This window comes from Salminus brasiliensis, chromosome 16 (assembly GCF_030463535.1).
Source record: "Salminus brasiliensis chromosome 16, fSalBra1.hap2, whole genome shotgun sequence".
Taxonomy (NCBI): Eukaryota; Metazoa; Chordata; class Actinopteri; order Characiformes; family Bryconidae; genus Salminus; species Salminus brasiliensis.
Genome location: NC_132893.1, coordinates 17,361,133 through 17,375,563, shown reverse-complemented (window position 1 = coordinate 17,375,563; position 14,431 = coordinate 17,361,133). Strand labels below are relative to the sequence as shown.

The 14,431-nt window shown below is 43.6% G+C and overlaps 1 protein-coding gene across 1 annotated transcript in view; it reads left to right on the top strand.

The window, feature by feature from the left end:
• Positions 1-13,733, top strand: part of rtn4rl1a (reticulon 4 receptor-like 1a) — a 180,756-nt gene extending 167,023 nt beyond the window's left edge. Inside the window, exons 2-3 of the mRNA XM_072658547.1 lie at positions 8,399-8,850; positions 11,015-13,733. Of these exons, the coding sequence (XP_072514648.1) occupies positions 8,399-8,850; positions 11,015-11,908 (1,346 nt within the window). The 3' untranslated portion in view covers positions 11,909-13,733. The remainder of the gene's footprint in view (positions 1-8,398; positions 8,851-11,014) is intronic.
• The last annotated feature ends 698 nt before the right edge of the window (positions 13,734-14,431 follow it).

The window sequence follows — 14,431 nt, the reverse complement described above, 5'->3', positions numbered from 1 at the left end:
TTTGGGGTTTTTTGCATCAACTTTTCATTAGTTTAATCAAACACTGCTAGCTGTAGTTTAGTGAAGTGAAGGCAGAGATATTGACCCCTTTCAAATTATGCTTACTGTGATTGGCTGTGACTGTTCGCTTTTCCTTTGCACTTCACAATGGGTGCAGATTAGAGCTGGAGAAAAAAAGCAATTGTATTGCTAAGTATTGGTATCGGCTGATACGTCTGTGATTTAGCCGATCATGAGAGCCTTTTTTCAGCCACTAAATGAAGCTACGGGGCGGCCGCATGGCTGCAGAACCCTAGTAAAGCCAGGGTTGCCTGTGTTGTTTTACTTATTTATTTCGTTTGTCAAATTATTTCCCTTTATCACCAAACATGCTACTACTGATACCAGATAACCCACCCTTTCGTAGCTCCCGAAACTAGTAGGGTAAGGATAGGGCTGGGCGATATAGTAAAAATACAATATTATGATATTTAAAGACATTTTTCACGAGACACAATATATACAAATGTCGTCTTATATTGTCTTATATTCTTATTCCTTATATTGTCTTATATTCTTAGTCATATATAAATCATGAAACATGTAATCACAGACTAAATACATCAGTAGCAGGAGAATATCTTATAAACTACTGTTCAGATCCTCTCCTGTACTGAATAGAGTGATTTTTATGCCACATGTGCTGCTCTTCATCTAATTAACCCAGTCTAATCACATTGTTAGTAATGAAACCTGCAGCTGATCAGTGATTATTAAGCACTAACAGTATCCTCCATATGCTTAGAGAAGCATATTGTTATCACAGTTACAAAATCTATCACGATATGATAAAATATTGTCATTTTGTCCAGCTTTAGGTATGGACTTAACACTTGCCTACTCTGATACATGCAAAGCCAGCTGCTGCCTCTTTGCAAACTGCCGCCGACGTGGCATCGCCAGGACGCCGACATGATGCATTGCCAAGTTTGTCTAGAAAGGTTAATATGGCATCCTGACCCACCCTCGATCAGTGCTTAAAGATGGTGTGCGATTGTATCAGCCCCCAAAACACTGATTGGACCATTTGTAGTACAGATGTTTGTGTTTTTGAGGATAATATCATTAGGGAGTAGGGAAAATACCCTTTTCAGGAAGTAATAAGTAAAGTAGTGCATATTCAGTGTAAGAGAAGTAATTAGACATTTGTAATGGATGTTTGAATAACTGGCACTGGAAAATATACATGTACTTGCATGCTAGGTTTAATGATAAGCTAATATTAGGGCAGTTATGTAGTATTGTCATTATATTGACATTTATATAGAACAGAAAAACACTATTTTATCTAACAGAGCCTCCTCCCACATTTACCAACCAAGCACTTTATTAGGAACACTGTACTAATACTAAGTACAGCCTCAACAATTCTTTGAGATACCTGTCCATGTTGCCAGATTCTTCAGGTGCACTTTAAGGCTGCTAAGCATCCCAAAAGACCACAAAAGAACGCCACTAAAGAACGCTAAACCAGATTGAGATGACTGTTTGCTTTGTGACTTGGTGCATTTTCATGCTGGAAGTAGCTATTAGAAGGTGGGTACGTTGGGTAACCTATGGCCATGGTGGATTAGCATGCTCAGCAACAATACTTAAATAAGCTGTGGCATTCAGGCAGTGCTGGTCTGGAAGTTTCATCAGACCAGGCTATGTTTTTACCAGTCTTCAACTCTACAGGTTTGTTGAGCCAGTGCCCACTGCAGCCTCAGCTTTCTGTTCTTGGCTGACATAAGTGGACCATGATGTGGGACACTAGTTTGGCTATTCTCCATTGATCTCTCTCATGGACCAGAGATTTCTGTCTGCAGATCAGCCACTCCCTGGATGTTTCTTCTTTATTTCACCATTCTGAGGCAACCCTAGGGCCTGTTGTGCTGAAAATCCCGGGAGATCAGCAGTTCTAGAAATACTCAAAGCATCTAACACCAACAATCATGCCAAGCTTCAAATCATATTTTATCTCAGTTTTTGTAGGTGTACATATTGTCGTCTTATATCATACTAATAATTATATTATCTTCCTACTAAGAAGCAAAGCTCCTGACAATCAGGAGCCCAGGAATCAAACCTGCCTTGTGCTAGGCAGTAGTGGGTGGTATTCACTACGCTATCCTTACAATCATACACCACCACTATCAGAAGCATTAATCTTGGGCTTCCATAGCCTGAATAGGTGAATACACTGACCAGGGAAGCCCAGATGTCTGCAAATGTCTGGTCTAAGTACCCATAATATGTTTGGTGTTGATTTTATATGTGGAAAATTAACAAAACGTATCACTTAAAATTTGACTATTGAAACGAATAGCAGTAGTGATTGGTGATGGAAAGTTTCCATATATATAGATTCTATGGACTTGAACTATGGACATATGGTGCAATGTTTACCTACTGCGTCAAACTGTGTTTATTTTAAAATGTGCAGAAAATTAGTTTTTGATCATATATGGCCTCCAAGCATGAATATACAGAATTACAGTAAGCTGACTGTATGGTATTAGATAAACAGTAACTACAAATGGTTATTTACACATGCAGGTGGCCCAATCCTGAGCCAGCTCATTAACAGCGGAGGAATAACTGCCACAAATCACCATTATACTGGTCATTATTTTTTTCTGCATGCAAAGCAAGAGATATGAGTTCAGAGGGTTTTATGAGTTATAAGTTCTGGTCATCTACTCAGCCTACAGCATTCCTTCTTACTGCAGCAAACAGCCCAGTTATACTTTGATAGTTGGAATATGTTGTAATCTCCCCATTCACAGAGGTAAAATCCACTTGCTCCATCCAAAACAATAGCAGGGACAGTCCGAGTCGCCGCCCAGCAATGCAAAGCCAGCTGCTGCCTCTTTGCAAACTGCCGCCGACGTGGCATCGCCAGGACGCCGACATGATGCGTTGCCAAGTTTGTCTAGAAAGGTAAATATGGCATCCTGACCCACCCTCGATCAGTGCTTAAAGATGGTGTGCGATTGTATCACCCCCCAAAACACTGATTGGACCATTTGTAGTACAGATGTTTGTGTTTTTGAGGATAATATCATTAGGGAGTAGGGAAAATACCCTTTGCAGGAAGTAATAAGTAAAGTAGTGCATATTCAGTGTAAGAGAAGTAATTAGACATTTGTAATGGATGTTTGAATAACTGGCACTGGAAAATATACACATACTTGCATACTAGGTTTAAAGATAAGCTAATATTAGGGCAGTTATGTAGTATTGTCATTATACTGACATTTATATAGAACAGAAAAACACTGGTGGTCCTGAATGTCATGATTTCAGCTCTTAGGTGTAGTGATGTGACTTGATCCCAATTGAAATGCCGGCTTGAATAAGGATTTTCAGTCGCCAATAACATCCATCATACACTTTTTTTTTTTTTTTTTTTTCTTGCCCATGTAGAGAATAGGATGGTGACAGTGGACTGTTGACGGCAATCTGCTCAGTGCAGTTTTCGCAGCAAAGTCTGGCTGTATTCATTCAGCATAAGGACTGTGAATGTTGATGTATGATGCTCATTATGCCGCCCTGCTCCGATTTCCTTTGAGTTTATTGTCAGTGTTATTGAGCTCACTATCCTCTGATGAGCATCTCTCCCAGTGTAATGTGTCTCAATCTTACCTGAGTTATGAATTACGAAGCGCAATAACGCACCGCACTGCACTCCTTAAGACAGAGTGTGTGGAGCCCAGGAAAAGATAAAAGTGCTGGGAGCAGGCACGATGGATGAGTATCAATTCGAGCCGAGAAATGTGACATGATGTGATAGTGGAAGGAATCTTGGGAGAGGCTTGCGTGCTTGACAGGCAGAAACTGAAGATGTTTGTATAGCTGGGTCTTTGCGCTTTTGGGCTTCTGCCTTGTGATGGATGTGCAGGTGCACAGAACACACCACAACACTTGAATCTTAATCCAAGCTTCATTGTCGTGACCGGCCGGGATTCGCTGCTGTAAGCATCCATGGTGATGGAGGCGCACCGTGATGTCTGGATCGTATCGGTATCATTAGATAATATCTAAATGAGATCTGGATTAGACCAAGGTTTTATTTTGAACCTCATGCATGTGTTGTACTTTAAAAGAGCAGAGCGTTAACAGGTTAGAATGTGTACCATAGAGATGCATCCCAGTTCCAACCACCCCATATTTCAGGCATGTATGTAACCTATGTATTAGGTTAGCAGAGCTGTGAACAGTCTTGCAGTTTAAAAACACATCATGATGTAGTGTTTATGTTATGAGTTTTATCAAAACCAAATTGAATAAAATGGACATTTCTTGGGCAGATCTTGGTATTATATGGTTATATTATATATTGGAATTTATATAGATATCCCAGTCCAATCCAGTGCATTGGGATCGGGCTGATGCTGGACTATTTTGAATGAATTAAAATGTCAATGCTTCAGTTAATTTACTGTTCTAGTAGAGTAGAGCACCCTCTAGATACCATTAACAGACATTACTAAAATTATATATGTATGTAGATAACTCCCATTATATATATATATATATATATATATATATATATATATATATATATATATATATATATATATATATATATATATATATATATATATATATATGGAACGTTGAGAATCTGCACTTTGTTTGTTTGGTGGATGGGATTGAAATAATCTTTATAGATGCTGAAAAATGATACTGAAATCTTGAGTTTTTGGTGTTCTTTTAAGTGATGCTTTAAAAAATATTTTGTTTATTTTATTTAATTTTATTAATTTTTAAGTATCTCTAAGCTCTAAAATCAAACATTGTGAGTGTGTTCTATTCCAGACTCGATTTTTAGTTTTTCTCCCTCATCCATCCCCATACCGCTGACTGCTTTTGGTTGCAATGATTTTTTAAATGATATATGTGTATACATGTGTGTGTGTGTGTGTGTGTGTGTGTGTGTGTGTGTGTGTGTGTGTGCACAAATAAATTTGACATGACTTGGTATCGCTGTCAATATGTGGTGACTTCTAAGGGACAAAAGACACTCATCCAAGAACCTCTACGTACTTTATATAATCTGTTACACAATGGCAGTTTACATGGCAGTTCGTTTCGAATGACCTTGAGGTCAATGTAAGACCTCGCAGTGAATTAACCCAGAATTTATATAATTATAGACAGAGCCTATTTGCATAATATCATACCTGGACGTGCCAGAGTTCACTTTCCGAGAATCTGACTAACTGTTAATCTCAGACACACGTGTGTGGCTAAAGCAACTCAGCATTTGGTCTGAAATGAGAGTCAGGAAAATGATGCAACACTTACACTCAGAGGATTGCAGCTGTCACCCGCTTGATTTCTGAGCTGTGTTTAAACATCAGGATGTGAGACAAACTGAAAACTCCACTATCAAGTGCAGAAATGCCGTACATCAGAATCGGACATTATCATCTCACTTATACACACACACTGAAAAGCTGCTTTGTGACAACATCTGTTGTTCAAAGTGCTAAATAAACAAACTTGAACTTGAAGTTATACACAAACACACACACACACACACACACGCGCACACAGAGGAGGGGATCATGGAACGGATGAACACAAACTGACAGGGCAAATCTGTCAGCATGACGTTGCACGTGTAACCGTGTAATCAAGCTTTCCAGGATTTCCACCACCTGTCCCTCATATATGCCAACTCACACACACACACACACACGGTTGAGTTCTGCTTTTGGTTTACCTGCAGCTGTGTACACTATATACCAGCATGGTGCTGCACATGAACTTGCTGAACAAACAGTTAAGTATTAAACACACACACACAAACACACACACACACAGAAACAGGCAGGCATTGCTGTGGTAAGCAGCAGAAATGAGGCAGTAGTCAGAGCAGTGTTAAGCACACACTCCGTCATCACTCACACAGGTTTACCGTCTAAGGCAATATCGATCTCGCTCTCTCCTCTCATTCTCTCTCTCGGCAGGTTCTCTATATCATTTTCTAACCCAGTCTTTCTCACACTGCACTACACGTCACTCTCCCTCTCTTTATGTTATCCCGAGGTGTCTCTCTCATTCTCTGTTTATGTGTACTGGGTGTGCAAATGCACACACACAGCTTGTCTAGTCCCTATAGAAAAGCACTGCCAAAAGAATAGGACTCTCCGGAGCAGATAAACATGAACGTATTGGCACCATCCCTAATGCCAGGTGTGGGCTAGAGGGTTAAGGGGGTTAAGCCCACCCAGCATTGAGCTGTGGAGCAGTGGACCAGTGTTCTCTAGAATGATGGTCCACCGTCCACACTTTTCTTGTCACAGAATGCAATCAAATTCGCACAGCAATGTTCCAAAATCTAGTAGAAGAAAGCCTTCTCTGGAAAGCAGAGAGTTACTTTTTTATATACCCTTGATTTCAGAAGAAACAATGAATGAGCAGGTGTCCCGATACTTTTGCCCATATAGTTTGTGTTTGTAGTGTTTATGTAATAGTGTTTAAATTTGAATGAAGAAAATTGATGACCTCTGTCCATGCCGGTAAATGATCTACCAATCACACTAGAGCTGGGTGGCATGTCCCTCAGGAAAAAGGGGTGTGGCCACCATGACCCAGTGCCTTTATTTACCATCCCTCCACCAACACCCAAAGAAACTTGGAGAAGCGTAATAAAGGGGGGAGAGGGAGGCTCTAACTGTCTCTGAAGCGACATACCTGTCCCTTCTTAGCTCTTTGCTCTTATACCAGCAGGCTTGCTCTCACTCCTGTGTTGAGGCTAAACCGGCCCATTTATGCACCATCTGTGGCTCGTTTCCCTCATCTGCATCAGCTGAGTGGCATCAGGGCCAAGGGCTTGGTACCATGGGGGCTGGCCCATGGCTCCCCCACCTCCACACTGCCACAAAGTAGGTGCGTTCCAAAGCCTAGGCTGCAGATGAGGTAGGGGGCGGGTGCTCAGTAGGACTATCCTATGAGAAATCCTTCCTAGTGGCCTATTGGTCACAAACGGAACCGTCTAATTTTCAGGGTGCTGAACTTGGCTGCATTTCTGGGCTGTATTCACTTTGGAACAGCTTTCTATGACCCAGCGGCCGAGAAATGCAGCCCGGCCCGGTTGCAGCCTAGGCTTTGGAACGCAGCTATTAACATATCAAAAAGTCTCATTTGAAAGACTGTAAAATAATTACAGATATAGTATTACAGATATGCCCCCCCCCCCAGTCTCTTCCACGGGTCTCTTGTTTATCATCTTCTATAGCCTATATCATCTTCTAAACCACAGCCAACAAACCAACAGAGGAATCTGGGTTCAGCCTATCAGGGAGGGAGAGGGTTTTTGTTATGCCCACATGCATAACATTTTTTTCTATACTTTTTTTATACATATTTGAGGTTTATCTCATTTCAGAGCTGAGAAGTTCTGCTGGAGAACCTTTGTGCATATGGAATAGAATTAGAGCCATTTTTATCATCCAGAATATCAAACATCAGCATTTTTTAATATTAGCATATATACAGAAGGCACATATTTAGGCACTGTTTATTTTTTCTCTATTGTAAATGTGTTGTATTGAGACACTGTCATTGTGTGTTACATGTCTCTCTCTCTCTCGCTCTCTCTCTCTCTCTCTCTCTCTCTCTCTCTCTCTCATTTCAGCATCAAAGAGTTGAACTGATGCTCAGCCAGGCTTATTCTCATTTATACAACAGTGTCCTTGAGCCAAACTTCATCCTTATTGGCCTGCTCCATTCCCACCCCTCTGCACACTTCAGAGCCACACTTCCCATCTGCTTTCCTTCACTAGTGAACAGAGAAAAGGGAAGTGCAGCAACGTCTAATGTCGATGGACATGAAGACGACGATGCGTGTGGTATTCAGCGTAGCAGTGTAACCGTGATGCAGGGGAGTTGGGCCTCAAGCTAGTGAGCGCATGTCGTTTCCTCTATCGGGGCTAGCAGCTATTAAAGAAACCTCCTCCAGTTCAGATCAGCGCAGTTGTGCGGGCAGTAAGCCTTTGCATTGTTGTGTTGACAAACGGAGCCGGGAGATAAAGATGGGGGCCGATACAGTTGTTGCAAGATCCAAGCCCTCTAATCCCATTAGTATATCTGATTTGCCTTTTTTTTTTCCTCCCCCAATATCTCTGTCCCTTTTTCTCCCATCTCCGTCCTTATCTCGCTCCCCGGCACGTAATTGCTCCATCTTTTGGCGGCGGTTATCTTCATCTGTGACGTGCTCTTTTTGATTTGTGTTTGTTGAATGTGCACCTGCAGCTCAAGCTGCGTGAGCCATGCAGTGACCAAATTGCATTGTAACAGTGAATAGCTCTTGTTCTTACTCACAATCTCTGTATGTCTCTCTCTCTCTATCTGTGTGTGTGTGTAGGCTGCGGTCTGGAGTTCCTCCTGGTGCTGTGTGGGTTGGAGCTGTCGCAGTCGTGCCCGCGCCACTGCATCTGCTACAGCTCGCCTAGCACGGTCAGCTGCCAGGCGCACAACTTCCAGGTGGTTCCCGAGGGCATCCCGGCGCAGAGCGAGCGCGTCTTCTTGCAGAACAACAAGATCCAGCGCCTGCTCCAGGGCCACTTCAGCCCCACCACGGTCATGCTGTGGCTCTACTCCAATAACATCTCCTACATCCAGCCCTCCACCTTCATGGGCTTCACCCGCCTGGAGGAGCTCGACCTGGGCGACAACCGTCACCTGCGCTCGCTGGCCGGTGACACCTTCCAGGGCCTGGGCCGCCTCCACGCGCTCCACCTCTACCACTGCGGCCTGCTGAGCCTGCCGGCCGGCCTGTTCGATGGGCTGCACAACCTGCAGTACCTCTATCTGCAGGTATGAAGCTGTGGGTTACTGAGTCAGCCTCACCATGATGCCACAACCATGAACACATTTACATATCGCTGTCCATTTAGCCTGTAGCTGTTTAGGTGACCCGTTCACATTCAAGTGGTACGCAGTGCTGTCCTTGCAGGCACTCTGTAGCTGTTGAGGATGTGTTTTGTCTGTCGTAGAATATAGGCTCTTTTTATGACCCCTCTCCAAGATGACCCTCGTGAGCGTGACCCTCGTCGCCAGCACTTCATACTTGCTTAAGGTTCTCTTCAGCTGTAATAAGTTGAACGCGAATCCATAAAATGCTTAGCTTGGCACACTTGTCTTGGCACAAAAACAGCCCCGCAAACATTTGTAAAGTCTTGTATAGACATCAATTTATCAGTCTGGCAGTGCTCCCAGTCCCTGCTGTTGCTGTGGCTACATCCAACTTGCCAACCAAAGCATGACAGAAGCTGTTCAGAATGTTCAATATCTTGTACGTTCTTGGCAGCACAGATTCATTCTCGTTACACTGAAGGAGAGACCAAATGACGTCCGGTTCTGATGGAAATTTCAGTATTAAAAAAAAAAAATGAGAATTTAGCACAGACACCTTCCTCTCACTGTCAGTAAAACATGGCATGTATAACATATTGGGAAGGAAACAAGTACAACAAGTCATATCATATCGTTCAACACAATATACGTGGATACTGAAGATGACATTCAGCCATGTGGAGCAATTAAAGTAGTTTAATACGGAGTTTATGACATAAAAAAATATTGAAAATATCCTTAAATGTCATAAAAATTAACCAAGCAAACCAACAATTAAGGATTTCATACCAGGGCCGTCATTAGACCCTGTTTACCAGGAAACGATCAATTTCCCATAATGCCCCAGCACCCTGTGCATCTCCTGTGCATTTCAGGTTTTTGCATGAAGGCTATGATGGCTGATGTTTTGGTCAAGGCCACCTTATAACCATATATCCTATTAACAGTACATATTAGACCACTGAAGCAAGGCATTCATTAAAGTAGCGAAGACATCAGTTGCATTAGCATAGGCTTTATTTATCCCAGCCAATAAGAGGGGCATTGATAACACAAGCAATCTTGGTAAATGAGCATTGTGATAGAGCCAGTGTAACAGTAACCCACTCATTTTAAAGGCCTGGGTTATCCAGCTCACATAGATTGATGATGCAAAGATAATGCACAGAAAATCACAGCTTTACATGTATTTTTATGCTGCAAAGGAATTATCTTATGCATGTACGTGACAGTAATATTACTAATATAATAATAATAATAGTCACTGTTATTACCATGTTAATAATATTAGTAATAATGATGATGTTGATAGCAATTAGTAATATTAAGTAGTAATATTATTAGGCACGCAAAGGAACACAGCTGTGCCCCTTTAAATTCTGCGTGCCCGAGTAGCCACTGTTTTTTAATACACATCTTTCATGTAAAATTTGAAAATAAATTCATATTACTAAAAATGTAGATTACATAAAATTATTTTAAAATATATTTAAAGATTTGGGCATGTTTGTATATTTGGATGGATTTTTTTGTGATCAGAAATAACTGATAACATTAATTAATATATAATTATAGATGCTAGTAAACATAAATACAGCAGAGTGTGTTATTTTATCAAGCTGACTTTTTGCTTTCAATTTTCTCTGGCATAATAAATCACTGATTAGTCAAAACAATCTGGTAAAACAAAGACTGTGACGTCCAAAGAACTACTATTTAATATTAGAAGTATTAATATTATTTGTATTCGTTCGAACATTATTGTTTAGCTGAGTAAATCAACTCTTGGCTTTCTGATTGTAACTTTTGCAGGTGCCTAAATCATTCGCCCTATAAATCATTTGAGATTGAATGTAGGGTGCCTGCGCTCAACGTAGAAGTGAAGAGTAAAGCCTTTCTGTTCCTTTCAAGGAGACTTCCTATCACACAGTGAATTCATCCCTCTGCAGTGGCTCTCTGCAATGTCCATTACCTATTGACTGGGAATAAAATGGATGGTCTGTCGGCTGAAGAAGTTAGTTTAGAGCAGAATTGAAATCTATTGAAAGCATATCTTTGTCTGGGTGTCTGATGGCTGAACTCTTTATCCGAATATCTAAACCGCCCGGACTGTCTGTCTCTGCAGGACAACCAGCTGGAATTCCTGGAGGACGACATGTTCGTGGACCTCCTGAACCTCAGCCACCTCTTCCTGCACGGCAACCGGCTGTGGAGCCTCCATCAGAACACGTTCCGTGGCCTCGGCGCCCTGGACCGCTTGCTGCTACACCAGAATCGGCTCCAGTGGATCCATCAGCTGGCCTTCCACGACCTGCGGCGCCTGACCACGCTCTACCTGTTCAACAACTCCCTGCCAGAGCTGGCTGCCGAGAGCCTTGCGATGCTGCCGGCCCTGGAGTACCTGCGACTCAACGACAACCCGTGGGAATGCGACTGCAAGGCCGTGCCACTCTGGGACTGGCTGCGGCGCTTCCGAGGCTCCACCTCCTCGGTGGTGTGCGTGGCTCCGCCCGAGCTCGCGGGGAAGGACCTGAAGCGGGTGAAGAAGGAGGAGTTGCCCGCTTGCACAGGTTCCGAGTCCCTGCACCAGAGCAAGTCCAGCCAGGGGGACGTAGGCGTGTCGCTGAAGAAAGACCATCATCACCGACTGCATTCCCACCACCACCATCCTCACCTGCCTCACCAGGACCAGCACTTCCCTCCATCGTCGTCACCCCTGCCGGCACCTCCGAAGGCAGGACGGAACAGGAACTGCACGAGGCACCGCGGCCGGAAGGGTAAAGGTCAGAACGAGGTGTACAGCCTTAAAGACTTGGGCAGCAAGGAAGAAGACGGCAAATACGACCCTTCAAATCCTGGAGGTTCCCCGCCGAGACGGAAAAACAAGTGCATCCCAAGGACCTCGGTAGGGCCCCCTAGCGGGGTTCAAAGAGCCACCAACCGAGCCATGTCACTGGTGCATTCTCTCCTCATTCCTTTCTGCCTGTCGGCCCCTCTCACTACCTTTATACTGCGCTGAGCCAATGCTGAGCCCTTTCCTTGCGGTTACTCTCAAATAATAACTAACTCCGTCCTCAATCTACTCCGGCTCCTACACTAATGTGTGCGCGTGCGCGTGGGTGTGTGTGTGTATGCGTGTATGTGTGTCTTTTCAAGCGTGCGGTTATCAAACGTGTGTTTATGTGGTAAGCCTCTCTCGTGACAGAAAGCAGATGGAACTCTAAATCTCGAGCCTGAAATTTAACATGAGATTTAAAGGAAGAAGAAGGGAAAAAAAAAAAGCCCTGGATCTCAGCTTACAGCGCGGTGGAGTTTGCAAATCTGGCTCCGACTTCCCCCAGAGCCGGTCTTAAAGACTTTGTCCGTGTGTACTCTAATCTTTTGTACCAACTCGTTTCAGATCCAAGGTCACAGTCATATATACGCCATATATTCGGTAACGAGCGGCGGAGGACGAGGAGCATATATATAAATATATATACACACACACGTTTTGCACACATTCCAACCCACACAGCACTGCAGGCTCATTAGTTACCCGCCGCAATCTGGACGAAGACCATTATCTGCTCCCCATCACAAGCGCCGGGCCCTCGGCCCACGGACACGCCGATGCGCGCTGCTCTCAGCAGGGCCAGGCGCGTGGGCGAGACACAGCAACCAAATATTAACACGGGCGCTTTCAGGTATGCTTGTGCTGAAGAATTAGCCTGTCAGCATTAAAGGGTGGGTACTTAACTCGGTCTCTCTCTAGCTTTAGACACGGAGACACGGCCATATCCAAGCTACGCTAAGCTCACATGTGGGTGGGTCTGCGCATATTATGTCCTTATGTTTCATCCCATTTCTTTTTTTTATTTTTTTATTTCCTCCTTCTGTTTCCAAAGCACACTGAAGTCTGTTGACCTTAAGCTGCTAGCGTGGGTTTCATCTGTGAGGTGGAGAGGAGCTCTGCGCCAGGGACTACTGCGTGTCTACTGGGTGTCTGAGTGTGCGTCTGGTTTGCTTAGCTGCGGAAGGTGTTTGCCATTAAAACCTAGAGGGAAGATGGTTGTAAAAGTGGAGGTGGCGAGGTCAAATATAGCTCCTGCCATGGCAGTTCACCCGCGTGTGCTATCCATCATTGTGATACATGGGCCTTCTCCGTTTCATTGCTCACCGGGAAATCTATCTACAGCACGCCACGGTCAAGGGAATCCACAGAGGGACAAAACTGTCGCCAGCGACGCTTCCGCAGGGTGACAGCAGCAGAGGGACATCGCTTCAAAACCCCTTTAGCCATAATTCTGACTAACAGAAAGTTCCTGAAGCCAGCGAGGAAAACGGGCAGCGCTCCATTTGGACTGGAGGACTCACAGCACTTTTCCCAGCCCAGTCTCTGTGTTCCCTCTACTCAAAGACTACTCATAGAAGTTTATACTCAAGTGAACTGAGATTAATATGAACTAACTAACTAACTAACTGTCATTGTGAGCATTGATTTATTTAAGAGCAGCACTCGTCAGGTTCTGAGGAGGGGGGGGAAAGACTTCTGTCTTCCTCCTCGAGGCGAGGGGGAGGGTTTTTGTTGTTTTTTGCTTATTATGCATTTTTCGTTTTTCTAATCGTTCATTGTTATAATTTCAGACATAGAACTTTCAGTGCACCGTGCTGTCACCCCCTTTTCCTCCCCCTCAGCCTGGTCCTCATCCTGTGCTCTCTCTCTCTCTCTCTCTCTCTCTTACCCACTCTCTCTCTCTCTTTCTCTCTTTCTCTGTGACTCAAACTTTTTGTCTGTTGTTATCAAACACCACCAGACTCCAGAAGCTGTTTCTAAAGAACATTAAAGAGAAAATGTGATCTTACTGCTGACGGCTCTGTTTGGAGAGACTCTCTTTACGCTGTTTGTTTAGGAGTGTGTGTGTGAGAGAGTGTGTTTGTGAGAAAGACGGTTAGTATTGTTGTTATTTACACAAATAAAAAAAATAAATAAGTGCCCCAGAATTGAGAAGGGAACCCAGAGGTCCAGTGACATGATTATTACACTCTTAGGATGTTTTCACACCTATAGTTGGCGCACAGGGCAAATTCCAAGTGCACCAAAACACAACACGGTCAGATTTGTCTGGAGTGGGAGCAAGACAGTAAATACAGGAAGAAGGTCCTGTGTTCTGGACTAGTGCAGTTTAACATGGGGCAACAGCAGAGATTGCATCTTTTCATAGCTGTAGTGATCACCGGGTCAACACGCCTGGCTGTGGGAGAGTTTTTGTGACCAGACCGAGATCACCTATTCACAGGGTTTTGGTCCACACAAACTCATGGACTAGCGTGGTAAACAACTCCTTCACAAATTGAACTTCTAGCTACTGCACTGGTGAAGCGTGTTGGTTTGTGCGGCTGCCAGTCTAGTGACGATGCATTAGCTTGTGTGTTGCAATATTTGGTATCACTGTAGTTGGATCCTCAGCCTGATATTCAACTAAATATATATTAAATGCAGCTGAACCCTTTGCCGAATGTAAATGATGGTCTATTGAATGTAACCCTACCTCTAACATTT